The following is an 18,247-nucleotide window of genomic DNA, read 5'->3' on the forward strand; positions in this document are numbered from 1 at the left end:
CTTGCACGGGTATCCATACCAAAACCCCCACCCCATACCCATAGGTAGGGGGGTGTCAATGGGTCAGGTTTGGTTAGGACCCAGGTGGAACCAGACTTGCATCAGATTTTTGGGTATGGTATCAGGTCCAGACCTGGGTTTAATATGGTCCACTATAAGAAAAACCATACTTGGACCCGATAAGAACTACATGAACCGAACCAGAACCATACTTGGTAAAACCATATTTTTTATCACTTTTACATTGAAAAATTGCGGGTCTTAATAAGAACTCGGGTTGGGTCTGGGACTGGTACAAAATTTCACAAACTATACCCGAAACTTCAGGTCCGGACCCGGGTCTTAATTGGGTCTTCTTATTTATCACCATACCCGGACACTATAGGGTTTGGTTCGGATCGGGTCCGGTTAAACCAGGCCCGTAGACGCCCCTACCCATAGGTAATAGTTGAACCGTAAGACCGTCTTTTCGTAAAGAATTCATAAGTGAGACGTCTTTTTGTAAATGTTCTCCTTTGGTTATCATAATAATAAAGGCATAAACATAAGGCGAGCTCCCACTCTCCGCCTCGCGTCGCGCCCTCTTTCGTGATTCCTGCGTCTCTCTCTCTCAACCTAAACCAGAGAAACGGAGTGTGGGGGGGGGAGGATCACACGTGTGACTCGTACGTGCCGGGCACAAGGCCCGTCTCCGTGGAAATCCATGAGCATCTGCATCTCCCCCACATGGACCCATCTCCGATCCGTCCATCTTCTCCCATTGATGACGACGAATGGGGTAACTTACCACCATCTTATTTTCTCTCTAGGTTTTTTTTGTTGATGGACTCTCTCCCTGGATTAGATCCATTCCATGAATGTGAGTGAATGTTAGCCTTTTTCTGGGTAGTTTTTTCTTTCTTCTCTTTTTTTTTTCCTTTTCCGATGGTTTGGCTTTGGGGTTGTAGGATTTTAATGGTTAGGGTTCCATTTGCGGTCTTTTATTTCCTTTTTTTTGTGGAACGGGTGTGAATGGGATCTGTGGTATCCTGTTTGTTGTGGTTTTTATGCGATTGATTGTATCGATGGGTTTTAGATATAGGATGAAAGGGTATTGGTGGGGATTCTTGATAATTAGGGTTTTGGGGTTCTACTTTTTATCATGGCCTTGCTTTGAGGTTCACTTATATCAGGAATGTGAAACATCGTCCATTTTTTCCTTTGTTGTTGTGTTTGGTTTTGGGTGTTTATGAGATTTAGTACCGAGGTTTTTTCATGCTGTGGTGTTTTGGGGTCTAGAAATTAGAACAAATGAATGCTGGTATGATTTGAAAATTTTTGGTTTTCTGTTTATTTTAGAACAACTTTATTTTAGAAGAGCAGTTACTGGATTCGGTCTTTTTCCTTGTTGAATTTGGAAGGTTGTTTGTAGGGATTTAGAAATGTAAAAGTAAAATGTGGGAGCGTATAGACTTTTGAATATACTTTTAGAATAATTTGTGCTCTGAGATTGTGGCTTAGGTTAAATTTTGCCGTTGAAGCTTTATGAATGTATAGGAGTGATATGGTGAATGGACCGATTCTTTGATGCTGGTTTTCAGTTTTTTGTCCTTTTGAAACAATACATGCATGGAATTGATGGGTTTTGGGCCTTCAGTGATTGCTTATAATTTTGCATGCAAGTGTTATAAGTTGTGGAAGTTTTGGCTTAAGGATGTGATGTTCTTGAAGAGTGATATACCTTTAAATTACCCTAATGTTTAGGGATTAGGGGTTGCTTCGAATGAAATGTGCATTTATATGGGGAAATTTTGAGTTTGGAGATTTATTACATTGAGAAATAATGCATAGTTATATATGTTCTTTAGGATTTTGTAACAATTATTGTTTTTTTTTTCACAGTTGTTCTCTAGGACCCTGGTTGACGAGTTCTTTGAGAATGACTAATTGTTTAGATGTGGATATGGAGTTCATATTCATTTTTGGAATGATATATACACTGGTCATTGTTGGTTTTTGACTTAGATTTTGGTGTTTAATTTGAGGAATCATAAACTCATTTCATCAAATTATGTTTTTCTTTTCTTCTTTTGGGTTCAGTAGATTCAACATCTGTATTATATGAAAGTCGAGGAAATTGAGAGTGACCATTCATGGTTATTGTGGAATGTGGATGCCATGAAATAAAAGAATACTTGGATTCTATGGAATAAGTTTTCAAGTAGACAAGCCAAATATGCACTTTGGGTTTCTTTAGAATGTCATACATATATAGTTTGTGGCCTTTAATATGCACTGTTTCAAGTTTATATGGAGCTTCTATGGTTATTTATTTTTGCAGTTTAATTTGATAGAATACAAACTTTGTTTTTTTTGTTTGGAAAATACTGAATTCCAAAACATCACACCTGAGAGCGTCTATATATTGCATTTAATTATGATCAAGTTTTGTTTCAGTGGGGGGGAATAATGTTGATCTGATGGACAGAGAGCAAATGCATCTGCATGTAAACGAATCTGTGCCTTAGTAACCATATTTCCTTTCTCATTCTTTTTGTGTTTTGTTTATCTATTATAGTTTCATAATAGTGCCGTTTGAATGTGACAACAAAATAAATCATCCACTAGCATCAAAATGTTGATAACATTAAACATGATATAGATAAAATTACTAAATAAAATAATAAATTGTCTAGGATGTTTCTGCCTGTGTTTAGGGGAACTTATAACTGATGTGGGATAGGGTCTTATATACACACACATGGTTGCTCAGCAGGTCACCTTTGGCAAACTCACTAGTCAACCTAGAAACTTCATGCTCAGCGAAACTTTTTGGAACTCTCCATTGCTTATAAAGTTTTATCTAGTTTCAGCTAACTTGATCTTCTATGGGAAAAGTGATCTGAATCAAGGACATTTCTTAAGGTCCTGAAATATCATACATGCATACTGGTGCAACAATATTCCTTCTGTTAGTTGCCTCCCAGACAAGTGTGAGGTTGTGTTTGTAAGGGTCTCAACAACAAAGTTCTCTGGCATGTAGTTATTGAATGATTTCAAATCACGTGTTATCGTGTAAATTATTGTGTATTGCTATTTTCAGAATCCCTTAAATGGGCTGAAGTTATTGAGAGATTTAGTATCACATTATGACTGTCTTAAGAAGATGAACATCATGTATGACCATAACTATATTAGGACCAGAACATTCAGACATGGGTGTAGGTTATGTGCCTAGATCATCTAACTTCAAGAAAATGTGTTCTTTATGATAGAAGCTTATGTCACCTGGGTATGATGCGGATGTGGGTAAGGGTACGGGTACAGCGGGTACGACATGGCAATTACAAAAACTGTGGGTACGGGGACACATCTATATATATGTATATATATTAAATATCACATAAATACGAAATAAATTCAAAATAATCTGAATATAATCTAAATATATATGCTATATCTAAAATGCATATTATACACTGAAAATATAATTATAAATTATAAATTGAATACAAACTTGTATGTACAAAGGGTAAAATGGCGTGTCCAGGTGTCGACACGGGGACATACGTGTCGACACGGGTACCATTGGCAAAATGGATTGTCCAGGTACCATAGATAGAAACATATCTATATACTAAAGTTTGTAACGTTGATGGTTCACATGCATAATTTGTTATTTTTTACTAGTGGTCCTTGTTTTTGTTTAACGTACATACTTCTCAAACTTGGAATGTGTAAAGTGATTACAAGATTACAGTTTGCAAAGCATAATGATAATGTAATACCTAAAAAGTTGGTAAACATTTAAAATGTACTCATTTCATTAAAAGTATAGATCACAGTCACCTATAACATTCAAGGTATTTTCTCGGAGATATTTTCAAAAGTTATTTTTCTTAGGAAAATCTCGAGACTTTAACAAATTGAAAAAAACAATAATAAAAAAATAACAAAATAATAGCCTTGAATTTTTTTTTGCAGAAATATAAATAACCAAGTTTTAATAGGTTTTAACATATAAAAGGAATAAAAAACTAGAAAATGTAAGCTTAAAATATAAAAAAATGATTCTCCCCCAAAATATTGTGATATCGTGATATATCATGACATTTTGAGTATTGGCGATATTTTTGAAAATATCACGATTTATTGTGGGTTGACCTTAAATTGCTGATATTATTGTGATATTTTAACTGCAATATCGGTGACACTGGTATAGATGACTTTAACAACAACAACTACGCCTTCATCTCAAAACAACTGGGGTCGGCGATATGAACCAACAAAAAAAATCATTCTGGGTCTTCCACATGAATCCTTCTCCTCCAATCATTTCTATCCAATGCCATGTCCTCGGTGAGGTTCAAAGCATTCATATCCTTTCCTATCATCTCCATCCAAGTCTTCCTAGGCCTACCCCGACCTCTTTTAACTAATATATTTTCCCATTTCTTCATCCTTTTAACTGGAGCATCATTAGGCCTTCGCCGAATATGTCCAAACCACCGTAAACGATTCTCTCTCATCTTATTTTCAATGGGGTGCAACGCCTACCTTCTTACGTATCTCCTTGTTCCGAATCTTATCTTTTATTGTATTTCCACACATCCATCTAAGCATACGCATCTCAGCTACACTCATTTTTTGAATATGATGTCTCTTGGCAGCCCAACATTCCGTACCATATAGTAAAGTGGGCCTAATAGTCGTCCTATAAAACTTTCCCTTCAACCGCAATGACATTCTACGATCGCACAACACTCTTGTTGCACTTTTCCATTTCATCCACCCAACCTTTATCCTATGACTTTAAATGTGATAGAAATACAACATATGCTTTTAGTTATGTTTAATTGCTTAGACAATATCAATCAGTGTTGTAAGTGTTGTACCGTATCGTATGATACAGTACAATACGTATCATGATACAAGTCTGTATTGTACCCATATCGGGTGTATAGTACGATATACCCTTGTATTGTGCCATATCATACGATATAGGGTGTATCATACGATACACTTTCGCGCACTTTAAAAAGGCCAAAATTTATTTTTTTCATTTTGGGTTTTAAATACCTTTTGAGGGCCGACTTCTTTATTTGCTTAGAGGCCATTAAAAGTGCATTTCACTGTTTTTTCACCCAAAGAAGTGGGTTAAGGTAAAAAAAGTGTATTTTCATCATTTTTTTACTCAAGAAAATGGGTTAAGGTAAAAAATCTTTATTATGAGTAAAATTACAAAACTACTCTCCAAACAAATTTCGCTTTGAGGGGTGCTGCCCCCTACAACCCCCCACCAACTTACCGCGAGGTTGGATCCGCGAAAATTAAAGATTTATATAAAGGAAATTGAGTGCAACTATTGCTATAATATTTTTGCTTATGTAATATGAAAGTATGAGTCTTGTGGCATGTTCTTAATTGCAAGATATTTAATATTTTGCATTGTTCTTCTGAGATAGTTGATGTTTGATGATGTCTTACGCAGCTCACAGACACAAATGCTTCATATGTGATTTTATGGTTTTATTTTGTGCAATTCATCATTGTTTCATGTGATATGATTTTTTTAAAATTTTTGCTATTTTTTCTGATTTTTCTTCGTTTTTTGGAAAAAATTTATTAAAAATTTATGGTATTTTATGATATGATACGGTCTTAATTTGGGCCTGACCGATACGGGTAACAGTATGATACTTACAACCTTGATATCAATTATTCAAAGTACCTGTCACTCTTGGTATGCATGACTATTATCATCCCGTCTATCTGCTAGAAATAGAGCTACTGGTCAACGGATCTCATGGTCATTACTTTAAATGTGTTCTTGTTCTGTTTATCTTGACACTCTTGGCATTGTTGGAATGATGCAATACAATTTTTTGAACAACTTTAATAAGCATTGTTCTCTTAAAAGATAACAACATCCAGCCTAGTACCTAGACAGTGGTGCAAATATTACCGATTGTTTTCTCCTTCTCACTTCTGTGAGGCATTACAAAGTTATTGCAAACTGCAAAGACGTAATTGAATGCAATTCTGATTTTAAGGATGAAGGTACCTTTTACTAGACTCTGTCTTCCTGTTACTACTAAGATCATTGGAGTGGTCATCGGTCTCAATTTTTAGAAAGCTCTTACTAATGTCTTGTGGGCTTTCTTTTCAACTCCTTTTCAACCCCGTGAAATTTGATACATATGCTTGCTATCCTTTGAGTTGTCACAGATTGAATGGGTAATGGATTAAGGCGACATTTGTTCATAATGGAATATTATATGCATATGTCCATGCAGTGCATCCTTGAGTTTGAATTTAGGAAACAAAAGTTGAAATGCATGGAAGTGTACTACATAATAATAGCACTTTGGATCAGTTCTACTAGGTGGACGATGGAAAAGGCGGATGCATAAAGGTTGATATTACGCAAATGTTTTGCTTGTTCTATGGAAAGTGTAAGAAGTTTATAAAGTTCATCAGTTAGTCATTGTTGGCAACTGACCAGTTCAATTGGGGCTGGATAACCAACCAATTGTTGCATATTTGCTTGCTCCTTCTAAGCACAGGATAACCCCAAGGAATTGTGTGTTTTTCTTACCAATAGAGGCCTTCCCTTTAGCACCTCCACGGGGATAATCTACAGGGTTTATAATGATTCCTCTTACTACAAGACGCTTACCTGGCCAACATTTAGATCCAGCTTTATCCAAACATTTTCTGGTTCACCTCAACACCACCCGCTTGTCAACTGTCGCTGAGCAGTTTTTGGATATCAAATGAACCTCTCCAATGGTAAGTCAACCTTATAAACAAAAAAGAGTTACAGGAATAGGGAAAGTTTAGCCGCTCAGTTCTTTCTAGCTAAAAAATGTCAGTCTACCATGGAATGGTAAGAAAGCTGTAGATGGCCATTGGAACTTGTGTTTTCAAAAGTGTCTGAATGGAAAATAATAGATTAATGGGAAACATCATAGCTATAATAGATGACAGCTTGGTTGACATTTTGTATGGTCTCATGGATTTAAGATTTGATAATGCTTCCCATGATGTTGGTAGTCTTGCTGGAAATTGAAATTAGAAAAAAAAGGAAGAAATCAAGTTACTTGATTCATATCTTACATGGGTCAGTGGGACTGTGAGAGTGAAGTTTTGAAGTATGTCTTGGTTCTAGAGTTTGAGTGAATGGAACTAAGACCAAAATTTGGACTCAAATCCTATGATCTAGTATAATAAGATGCTATAGCAGGGAATTTGAGAAAGGCCTTTGCTAGTATGCATTAAGAAAAGAGTTGGTGATGGAACCATTTCAAGTATTTTTTTGAATGACATGATTATCGAGGGTCATAAACCAACATGGACAGGCCTGGGTGTACAGACGAATGATATACATAATCAGGTAAACATTCACATGGCCATTCTTAATAAGCTACTTGCTTTGCAGATATTGCACCACAGCCTGCTGGTTTGAGTGAGTTATGAAGGTTTGAGGCATGGTTGGACCATTTTTTACTTCCGCATACACTATAAAAACACAATCATATGCACATAAATATTCTGGATTTGTGCTACTAAAAATTGTTGAGTTCATGCTGTGGATTAGAGCTTAATAGAACTGGAAAGACTTGGTTTGGATTTTTGGGGATTGATACATGATACTTGCCCAATAGGTTGTTGATTACTTGTCTTTGAATGTACTTGGCAGTGATGATTTTTCACCTCCATTCTTGCTTGTTGTTTTCAACTGTAGTTTTCACTTGCACATGCATGGAACAAAGCTGTGTTGCCTATGTAACAGGGATTCGGCTAGCAGGGTGCCGCACCCGCGTCGACGCGACTCGACGCGGGTGCGGTCAACCCGACCTTGGGTGCGTTGACCTCACACAGGGTCATTTCGGTCCATTTTTTGGATTTTTTTTTTAAATTTTGCCCTATGAAACAGGCTGTGGAATTTAAAAAAAAAAATCTTGGGTGGTGGCGCTGCCCCCCTATAACCCCCCACCAGGGGCGACCCCCGTCCGCTGACCGCGCAGCGGGACCCGCACCGGGGGGAACCCTGGACCCCCCCTTTTATATATATATATATATATTATATTTTTGCCCCTGCCGCACCCCCGCATCCAAGGTTTTTGAAAGTGCTGCACCCCCGCACCCGCACCCATGTGACATAGTGTGTTGCTAGGAATTGCACTATGGATAATTTTTCTGATGAAAAAGTAGGATTTTATGAGTCATGAGAATTTGGTACATTGTGGGCCATTGGTTTTTAAAGCCCTTGAAAAACCAACTTAAGTTTTGCAAAAAAAATGATTTAAAATCTGTTTTATACAAAAGAAACTATACAGATCCTATGTCACATGGGTGTGGGTGCGGGGGTGCTGCATTTTCAAAAAACATGGGTGCGGGGGTGTGGCAAATTATATATATATATATATATATATATATATTATGTTTTAACAGTTAACAACATTAACACTAATGAAATAAAAAACAATCAAAATGTTCATCTCAAGTGGAATGTGGATGGAAAAGCACATAAAAATGGTTCAGACATCATTCAAGGAAGTAGTTTTGAATTTGGGAATGGAGATGTAAGTACCATTATCCGGTTATTCATCTTCTCGTTAAAAGTTCTACTGTTTAGGTTTGCATAAGACTCATCCAATTTAATGGACATATATGGAGTTTTATCTGCATTAGTTCACTTACTGTTGATCCCAATAATCTATCAATAGCATTTTTTCCTATTCTTTAACTCTCTATAATAGTCATATGTTCTTTTTGAGCTGGAATACAACTGTGCCTTTGCAGTTCCATGCTTTCAACTTCCGTGCGACCACAAAAAGTGAACCATTCTCACAGCTTCTGCATTGTCTGTATCTCTATCCATTGACTGTGAGTTTGAGCCGGAAAAAGAATTTGTTCATTAGGGTGGAACTAAGAAAGGATGATGTTGATTTTCGTAGGCCTTTGCTGGTGTAGGTTTGCAGGTAAGGGTACAGAGAGAGAGAGAGAGAGAGAGAGAGAGAGAGAGAGAGAGAGAGAGAGAGAGAGAGAGAGAGAGAGAGAGAGAGCGTCGGGGTCGGCGAAGTCGTCAGAGGCGATGTCGGCGTCGGCTTCAGGAGGGAGGCTGGGGAGGAGGATTAAGGCTACTTTTGCCCTAATCCTCCTCCTCTCAAGCAATAAAACATCGGTTTTTTTTTTTTTCAGTTTTAAATTTGGACAAAAATGACCCTGGGTGCATTGACCGCACCCATGGTCCGTTGACCGCACCCGCATCGATGCGGGTGCGGCACCCGGTTAGCCGAATCCCTGTGACCTAGTACAGATCACATTTGTAAAGGTTAAATTTACAAAAACAAAGGAGAGTTTCTGAAGGAAGTGGTGTATTCTATTAGATTGCATGTTTATATTCAACACACATGCACACACTCAAGTTTCTTTAGGTTTTTAAGTTTGTTTTTCAAATTTAGACAATCAAAGTTGACCAATTAAAAAATTAGAAGAAAATGGTCAGGTGCAGGGTTGACCGCATCCGACAGTTGTTGACCCATACCCAACCGTATCGGGTGCCGCACCGACACCCAGCAGTGTTAACACGGATACTTCAGGGGTACAGAAGCACCTATGTTACATAGCTCATGGTATACATGTATCCATAATTGTGGTATTATATTCATTATTTTTTTGTGCGTATATGGAAACATTAGTCTCTGTGTGCGTGTGTCACATTGGGAAGCCTATATGGTCCAAAGCCAATGTTTCTTATCTAAGAATTGATGGATTACAGGATCGTAACTCAATTGGGGACCATCTGTTGCCCAACTCTTATAGAAACTCGTTTCTTGTTATACAGATTTGGATAATTAATGTAAAGGTGAGATTGTTTGTGCTCGTGTGAGTCCTTGTAAATAATCTTAGATTGCAGTCTGGTCTGTGTTGTTCATCTGATGAATCACTCCAGATACTAGTTAAGCCAAAATAGTTTCTGTGCTTACTGCTTATTAAAAAATACCTGGGACTGGGCATCCTATGTGATTAGATCATCCCATGTAACTTGCTGATGTTCACAGATTCCTGACCTGAATGGATTTCAAGTTTACATTCTTTCGATGGAAGATGGGACAGGTTGATGACCTTGAATTTTCAATCCCCAAAGGTTAGGTTTCTGTTCAAGCTTACTTTTGAGGATAGTGATTTTAACTTCTCGTGGTGCAAGTTGAGGACATCAGGTAACTCTAGGATTATATTTGCCCATTCATGACGTAGCCTGTAAAAGATCTAAAGAAATATGTTTACAGTGAAGGGTCCTTTGTATATTGATATCTTTAATACCCACAATCTTTGAAAAATATCTGTATGCGTGGATAAAGACTTTGCTAACGAATGAGCTATTCATCTCAGCTTGATTGTTGGTAGGATATAAAGCTTCCTATGATGCTTGTAATGTTGATTTTCAGATGATTAACTTGTGAGAAGGGGTGGTAAACGAGCTGAATGAACTGAACAGGACATGTTCAGGCTCAGCTTGTTTGCCAGTGGACTAAGCTCGTGACAGCCTGTTATCATCTTTAGCCTCCTCCCTGAATTGAGACTAGCCAAACACGAGATGCATCTTGTAAAAAAAAAAAAAAAAAAAAAAATATATATATATATATATATATATATATATATATATATTACAAGATGCATGAGCCGAACCAATAGCTGCTTGGTTCGTTTGCCAGCCTACTTGTGAGAACTATTCATGTATTCACAGTGATCATATTTTTAACTTTTTTTGTTATTTTGACATGTTAAGTATGATATTCTGGATCTTTATTTGCAAATTCTCTGAAGTTCAAACATTAAAGGTTCAGGATTGTGTTTTGAAATAGTGCACCTACACTTTTCAGATGCTGATGGATTCGTGATCCCAAGCTTGACAGGGAGACAGGCAGATCTTGTGAAGCCGGATGTGCCAGCATTAAGTAACCTGCTGCATTCATTGTCCAAGGTGAGTATTTCTCTGGACTGATAACATCTGCTACAAGCGGACCCTATTGTAGATATGCTAGATCTCGTTGGAAATTTTGGAGGCCCTAATGATGATATGCTGTTAAGATTTAGGTGTTAGGTCAGATCAAACGATCCTGAGTCTTTATGATTGTCCAAAAAGTTCTCCCTTTTTTTTTCTTTAAAAGCTTACAGTTCACCTACTTTCTAAATGCATACACCCAAGTGCTCACTGCTCAACCTACGAGGAAATCCAGTCTTATGTAAAAGATCATGGTAAATGGATTTTGATCTACCATTTTCAGCAGACAGTGAAGGAAGAGGAAAAGATCTACTTGGGACCTCACGGGGCCCCTCCTCGTTCCAAGCAGCAACAGTTGAATGCTACTGGGCAGAAACAGCGACTGAAGTATAAACTGGAGGCAGACAAGAAGTTCTCAGGTGTCGGGCAGGAGAATAAAGTTGAAAACCTGCGAGAGCTTGTGGGCAGCAAGGTAAGTGTAACAATGCTGAAGGCCTCACCCCGTGATTGGCTTGACCCACATTGCCACGAATCTCAGTTTGAGAGGTCACACTAGAAGTGGGCGCAGTAAGGTTTCAATCTGACTGGTGGTGGCATTACTAAGTTATTGAAGTTAAACTAGGGCTTCTCTTTATTAACTTTAATATTTTCAGTTTGGCTGGGAGATCAGCTACCTAACTGGGATATATGTATTTGAACGAATCTGTTGAAAATCTTAGCAGTCATTTCCCTAGTTCTGTTTCTAAATGGTATGCTATATCAGAGCCCCCAACAGCTCCTCACAAGGTAGCCTTTTCATTTTCGTTGATCCTATCTGAAACCATGGGGGTAATTTATAGAAAGTGCAGTTGTTTGACATTGATCCACCGGTTGAAAATTTGCCGAGTCACCAACCACCTCTCGATCGTTGTCTAGCCATATGTTGGTTAGATGGTACCTGTCACTTTGTTTTCCCAAAAATTCTACGTCATTCGAACTCCACCCCCAACTCAGGTTTTTGGGTAAAACCTAGAAAATGCGGTAAACCTACTCAAAAACTTCGTTTTGGGTGCCATCCAGACACCAAAGTTTGTTTAGGTCAAGCTCTGTCAGTGTAACATATAGTTAAATATAAAAAAAAAATTTAGGAAAATGATATATAATGAACTATGGGTAATTTGAAAAACATGTCCGGATAAATTCTGCCCCATAAGTTTTTGGCAAACCAACTTTGCCAAAAAACAGGTTTTAGGCAAAACCTGGATTTTGATTCAAAGCCCGGGTATTGCCTTGTGTCAATTAAACGGCCTAAAAGATTGATAATCAAAGCGTAACTGCACAAATATACTTGTGATGAGGTGTGCCAGAGGCCCATGCAGACACATGAATCAGAACTTGAACTTCAGTGCAGTTCCTTTGACATGCAGCTTTTATTACTCAATACAGCGCTAGAAGCAAAATTTGAAATTTCAGTATGGGCCCAAAGCAAAGTTACAAAGCATCAGTGAAGTGCACGAGCATTGTCATTGTCATTTGTTTACATGTACGATTACCTCACAGGCACCTTGATCCAGCCATTTGCAAAAGCAATGGCTAGGATGACAAATGGTGTGGACATTCCAAATATGATGATATATGGTAAGGGCGTTTTCATGGGGTTCTCACCCTCCCTCTCTCCTGCTGTTTGCCAATACCTGCACTCAAAGCCATTAGATCTCCGGTTATTGATTGTTAAAACTAGGGAAAACAGGCCTCAAGTCACTTCAAAACTGTTTTGTTCAGACAACCCCCGGTTCAACTAGGAGAAAGGCCGGCCATAATCTTCTTGAATGATTGATTTTGCTGTCAGGGTTTCGATCAAGTAGTTGGGTTGAACACTTTTGGCAATTCTGTTCCAAGGGATAATTCTAGCAACCTTGTCCATAGTTATCAGAATAAGAAGTGGGTGTGAGAAGTGAGCATTTAAAATATGCCTTGATTAATGAAGTATGAAGCGTTTATGAAGCAGAAGAGGAAGAGTAAGAATGGAACCAAGTAGCAAGTGACATTAAAAAACCAAAAAACAAACTTAAACAAACGTGGCTTTTAGTTAAAAGTGTATTTTGAAGTTTTTACATAAGAATGTTCATCACATGTAGGTTTGAGAGAGAGAGAGAGAGAGAGAGAGAGAGAGAGAGAGAGAGAGAGAGAGAGAGAGAGAGAGAGCAGCCTACCCTCTATCAGGTGAACAGCTCCAACGATGTGTGTGTGACGTCCGTAGTCTTTTTGTTTTTGGATGATGAAGAATCCTCACCCAAAACTGGGTCACTTAATGGGCCTGCCTCCCTGCCAGGTAAACCCTGGGTGGGGTCATTGACACCCAAGCCCGCCCACCAACTCTATAGTCAAATTTTAAGCAGGTTTTTTAAGGGGTTGAAAAATCAGTTTCCTCAAATGTGTTAAAAATTTTACTACTCAAAAAATCATACTTTAACATTGAAAAACCATGACCTAACATTAGATCTTTAGCAAATAAACCATGTTGAACACATCTATGTGGTTTTTTCTTCAGTATTTGAGTGTTTTATTAATTAGATTTTATATACTTGTTTTCTATAACTTTTATTTAGTAAGAAGTATGTTTTATCCAAAGGTTTTACATCTAGACATGTTTTTCAAAATGTAGAAATCAATGGCTCACAATGCAAAGTACTGTGGGCCATTAATATTTAGCACTGTAAAAAAACACATCTAAATATAAAAAATAGTAATCTAAAATATGTTGGATTACTAAATAAATGATAAAAATATAATATGTAAAGTTCCATCAATAAGAAACTCAATTGCTAGAGAAGTAAAGCTGTCTTATCATGATTGGTTATAGATTTTGGCCATTCTTTTAGTTACCTCCCTATATATATATATATATATATATATATATATATATATATATATATATATATGTGTGTGTGTGTGTGTGTGTGTGTGTGTGTGCGCTCTTTCGAACAACCTGTGTCCACGTCAAAAAAAAAAAGAGGAGAAAGGAAAAACAAAAAAAAAGAAGAGTAGGAAAAAGACGAAAAAAGAAGAGGAAGAGGCAAAGAAAGAAGAAGACAAAAGAGGAAGAGTTGAGGAAAAGAGGAATGAAGAGTTGGACCTTTGTCTCCTCCTCTTCTTCTCCTTCCAATCTGCCCGAGAGAGAGAGAGCATACCGATAAGGTTGTGCCTCCTATTCCGCCTCTTCTTCTTCTTCCAATCTGCATGAGAGAGAGAGAGGTGCCCTCTCGGCCAAAACTCACCCAAGAGAGAGAGAGTGAAAAGAGGGTTTCATGCCCCCACCTTTTAAAGACAAAGGTAAGTATGGGCTCTAATATAGATCCACACTTGATTTAGGCCCAAACTGAGATAGAGAAAAAAGGGGTTTTGTGCTCCCACATTTTATTAAAAAAGGTGAGTTTGGATCAAGTGTAGATCTTAACATAGATTCACACTTAATCGAGACCCAAACTCTCTCTCTTTAAATATATATACATAAATACATACACATGTATATAACAGTGTCCTTGTACCATCATTTTTTTTGAAATTGTCATGTGTCGTACCCTCTGGACCCAAGTGACATACCATGATTTACAACTTGCTTTCTATTAAGAAATGTATGTAGACCATATTTTGAGAAAAACTCAAAAATAATGAAAACTCATTCATCTCTCTCATTTATGTAACATGTTTTTTTTTTAATGGGAATCGACTCTTGGATCGTGTCTTTTGGACAAAAAAACATGTTTTTGAGTTGAAAAAAATCAGTGGTTGTATAGTTTGCATTGGTGAAAAAACATGTAAATAGGTCAGATTCCAGTGATTGAACAGCTGGTTCCCACTACAAAAGATGTAGATCACATCCATATGGCCAATTCTAGAAAGAAAAACAAACTAAAAAAAAATTGCTAAGTAGTTTGTACATACAAATGACTCTAGCAAACTTATATATATATATATATATAGGGAAGGGGGACCGTCCCAACCAAAGGAAAGTACAACCCATCCAAACCACTTTTAAAACTCATATTTAAAAACATTTTTTTGGCTAATCTGACTGCACAGATATTATATTCATGATAAAAAACTTAAGAATGTACTCTTATTTCAAACTTTTTTTTTATGCATTGTTTGGATTTTTATGATCTAGAAAACTTATTGAACCAATGTTTTTTTAGCACATTATAAAATCCTGCTTACACGTCAAAAAAATTTGCTACAAGAGCTGGTTCTTAGGTTTTTGACCATCAAAATCGCTATGTATGGTCATATTTGCAAAACATACTTCTAAAATTGATTTTCAAAAGTGGTTTATACCTTTATTTGGTTGGACGGTTCCCCTTTCACATATATATATATATATATATATATATAGGGAATTGAAAACCTACAAAATAACACTACACTAAATGAAATATGCTATAGGATTTTCGTTGTTTTTTTTTTCGAAATTCTGACCTCATAGATGTGTTCAGCATGATTGATTTACTAGAAAGATCGTGCATTTTGGATGTAAAAAATAGTATTTGGAGCATAAAAAATTTATGAAAATTGTAGGCTGTTGATTTTTGAAATCTTATAAAAACCCATCCACGCATCGGAATAAAATGCTTCAAGAAATGATTCCTATAAAAACAAGCATATAGATTATATCTGTACAGTAAACATTTTGAAAAAACACCAAAAATCCAATAACATGTTTCATTTAGCACCATGCCTATTTTGTAGGTTTTCATCTCTCTTTCTCTCTCTCTCTCTCTCTCTATATATATATATATGTGTGTGTGTGTGTGTGATGAAATATGATAACATAGAACATGCTAAATGGGTTTTCAAGTTTTTTTTTTAAAATTCTAACAATACAAATGTGATTTACGTAGTTGATTTTTATAGGGATCAGCTCATGGAGTGTTCAATTCCAACACATGGGTGGGTTTTTATAAGGTTCGAAAAATCAATGGCCCAAGATCGTAAAATTTTTAGGCTCTAAATATTATTTTTGTCATCAGAAACATGATTTGAGTATCGTTTCCTAGTAAATTCACCATGCCAAATACATCTATGGATTCGGAATAGCGAAAAACTCTAAAAATGCTAAAAAACCCATTTAGTATATTCTATTTAGCATGTTTGCATCACTAACATATATAGTAGGTGGTAGCTGCTTCCACTTTTCTGCCCTACCGCCAGCCTATCATGATTGAACAAATGTTTTCAAGTTATTTTTCGTAAATCTGAAAATGCAAATGTGTTAACATAGTCGATTTGTTAGGACATGAAACTTGGATCATGAATTTTGTCATTCGGGGAATTCCACTAGATTTTTTCATCGAGATACCTTTCCTTGCTCGGTAATAAACAATAGATTAATGGAATTCACCTCACACAAGAATTCAACTCGATATAATGATTTTCATTTCCTGTAAAACTTTACTACCAACAATTTCTTTCTGTTAAATTACCCTACATGCCTTTTCATGTCAAAGTACCCAATAAAATTTTCCATCTGTCCTGCGTTCTTTCTTGTTGTATGCCACGTTGAAGACATAAAAGCCCCTAAAGGCAAACCTATGACTTGAATGTAGAAGATAATGTCAATTGGTTTATCTACTGTTAAAAAAATGCCAATTGGTTTTTCATGCAGATGGAAGGATTTTGAGAAAAGGGGACAAAGGAAAAAAAAAAAGAGAGAGTGAAAAACATACTGCTCTGGCTCTTCTTCTCTGGTAATGAATTTCTTCTGGTCACGCTTTGCACCCTTCTCGCCACCACCTGTGACCAACAAAAAGATTGATCATAATCACAGCAATTGCAAAATTCAGTGGCACCCATCAATTCCGTTCATAGGTTTTCCTCCCACCTAACTTGGCACACACTCTGGTTATCCCACGAGAGGAAGAGGGGAGAATGGTGGTGGAGGGACCGAAGTGTGGGAGTATACGAGTCCTAGTGATTGAAGAAGATGGTGTGGGCGAGCTTGAGAGGAGAGTAGCAATGGGGGGAGAGCAAACCATTGCCTTGGCCATTGCTCAGTGAATGAACCACCACAGAGAAACCTCAACACATATTTTTGGCTATCGGATATAGATAACTCTTGAAATTACATCGTGCCCTCATCCAAAGAGAATTTGCACCACACCCGCCTGATGCTCACTTAAATGACCAAAATGCCCACCTTTGAGATATTTTTCAAAATTTCAGTTTCTTTTTCATAACCCTTGCTGATTTTTTTTTTTTTAATTTATAACCCGGAGAAACCGCACCCGGCACGAAGACTCGGTCGTGCTGGCTCAGCCCGGGTTGTCGTACCCGGCTAGGACCCCCTGCCAGGAGGGCCAACGCTAAGCATTGGCTTAAGCAGCGGGAGGGGCGATGCCCATGAGAATGGAACATTGACTCTCCACCCCCTACGCCAACCCTCCTTGGAGCCATGACTCTTGTTGATTATGTGTGTTTTAAGGGTTTTTCAAGACCTTGTATAGCTAACCACTTGATTGTGAACACAGTGATAATTGATCTCTGAAAACCTGGAAAGCTTGGCGCAAATCAAGTGATTTGTCATATTACGAAGAGTTGGTACTTTGAGATCGTAGCTGTCCATTCGAGAGTTGAAGGGCTGCTAATGGAGCCACTGATGATGATGATGCCATGTGAGCAATCAGAACAGACAGTGCACTTGTTTGCCTAAAAAGCAGCCATTACCAAGGGAACAAATGGTGACACTCTCATAACACTAACACTAAGTTATTAATTGGGTACGTCACCAAATCTGTTGACAACACTTTTAGGCAGCGAAACACTTGTTAAAAATATTTTATTTTGTAAAAATCTGTTTTGTGAGCTTTTATGAGAGCGTAGATGAAAAGTTTTTCTTTTTTCTTATTTTTTATCATTAATAAAATCAGTTTATATAGGATTTTCAGAAGTCACAGTAAAAAACAGGTTTACGACAAAAGACAACTTTAAGGTAGGACTACTATTCTCCTTAATCAACAAAGATTACAATTTTCTTAAGCAAAAGAAATTTGATCGGATAAGGCACAAAACTTATCTTAATCTATGTCACAAGGGTGCGGGTGCGACACGGGTGCAACACAATTTTAAAATTTTTGGACACGGGGACTCGGAAAATATATATATATATATATATATATATATATATATATATATACTTTTATTTTATTTTTAAAATGCCACAGCACAGTCTGTGTGTCTGTGCACAGTTTGTCAGTCACAGACTGTGCACAGTCCACAGCA

The 18,247-nt window shown here is 37.2% G+C and overlaps 2 protein-coding genes across 3 annotated transcripts; one reads left to right on the forward strand and one right to left on the reverse strand.

The window, feature by feature from the left end:
* Positions 1 to 338: 338 nt before the first annotated feature.
* LOC149813109 (uncharacterized) lies at positions 339 to 11,750 on the forward strand. Of its 2 annotated transcripts, none has more exons than XM_089991940.1 (3): positions 339 to 778; positions 10,872 to 10,972; positions 11,277 to 11,750. In XM_089991940.1, the coding sequence occupies exons 1-3, from the start codon at positions 727 to 729 to the stop codon at positions 11,547 to 11,549; spliced, it is 426 nt and encodes a 141-aa protein (XP_089848066.1). In that variant the 5' UTR covers positions 339 to 726; the 3' UTR covers positions 11,550 to 11,750. The 2 variants fall into 2 exon arrangements, with proteins under 2 accessions (XP_089848066.1, XP_089848067.1); XM_089991941.1 differs by having other exon boundaries at positions 11,280 to 11,750.
* A 606-nt stretch (positions 11,751 to 12,356) lies between these two features.
* On the reverse strand, positions 12,357 to 17,051 carry LOC149813110 (uncharacterized). The gene is made up of 3 exons (XM_089991894.1): positions 16,851 to 17,051; positions 16,696 to 16,762; positions 12,357 to 12,666 (listed from the first exon to the last, which is right to left on the reverse strand). The coding sequence occupies exons 1-3, from the start codon at positions 17,014 to 17,016 to the stop codon at positions 12,522 to 12,524; spliced, it is 378 nt and encodes a 125-aa protein (XP_089848020.1). The 5' UTR covers positions 17,017 to 17,051; the 3' UTR covers positions 12,357 to 12,521.
* Between the last annotated feature and the right edge of the window lie 1,196 nt (positions 17,052 to 18,247).

Source organism: Nuphar pumila, chromosome 16, assembly GCF_984573655.1.
Source record: "Nuphar pumila chromosome 16, dmNupPumi1.hap1.1, whole genome shotgun sequence".
NCBI lineage: Eukaryota > Viridiplantae > Streptophyta > Magnoliopsida > Nymphaeales > Nymphaeaceae > Nuphar > Nuphar pumila.

Bases quoted from the DNA above. Each gene is read 5' to 3' on its own strand.
- LOC149813109 (XM_089991940.1), top strand. From the start codon at position 727: ATGGACCCATCTCCGATCCGTCCATCTTCTCCCATTGATGACGACGAA. The intron at 779-10,871 runs GTAACTTACCAC...TACACTTTTCAG, and splicing joins CATTGATGACGACGAATGGG to ATGCTGATGGATTCGTGATC. The intron at 10,973-11,276 runs GTGAGTATTTCT...TACCATTTTCAG, and splicing joins TGCTGCATTCATTGTCCAAG to CAGACAGTGAAGGAAGAGGA.
- LOC149813110 (XM_089991894.1), bottom strand. From the start codon at position 17,016: ATGGCCAAGGCAATGGTTTGCTCTCCCCCCATTGCTACTCTCCTCTCA. The intron at 16,763-16,850 runs GTGGGAGGAAAA...TGTTGGTCACAG, and splicing joins CAGAGTGTGTGCCAAGTTAG to GTGGTGGCGAGAAGGGTGCA. The intron at 12,667-16,695 runs GTATGTTTTTCA...CTTTGAGTGCAG, and splicing joins AGAGAAGAAGAGCCAGAGCA to GTATTGGCAAACAGCAGGAG.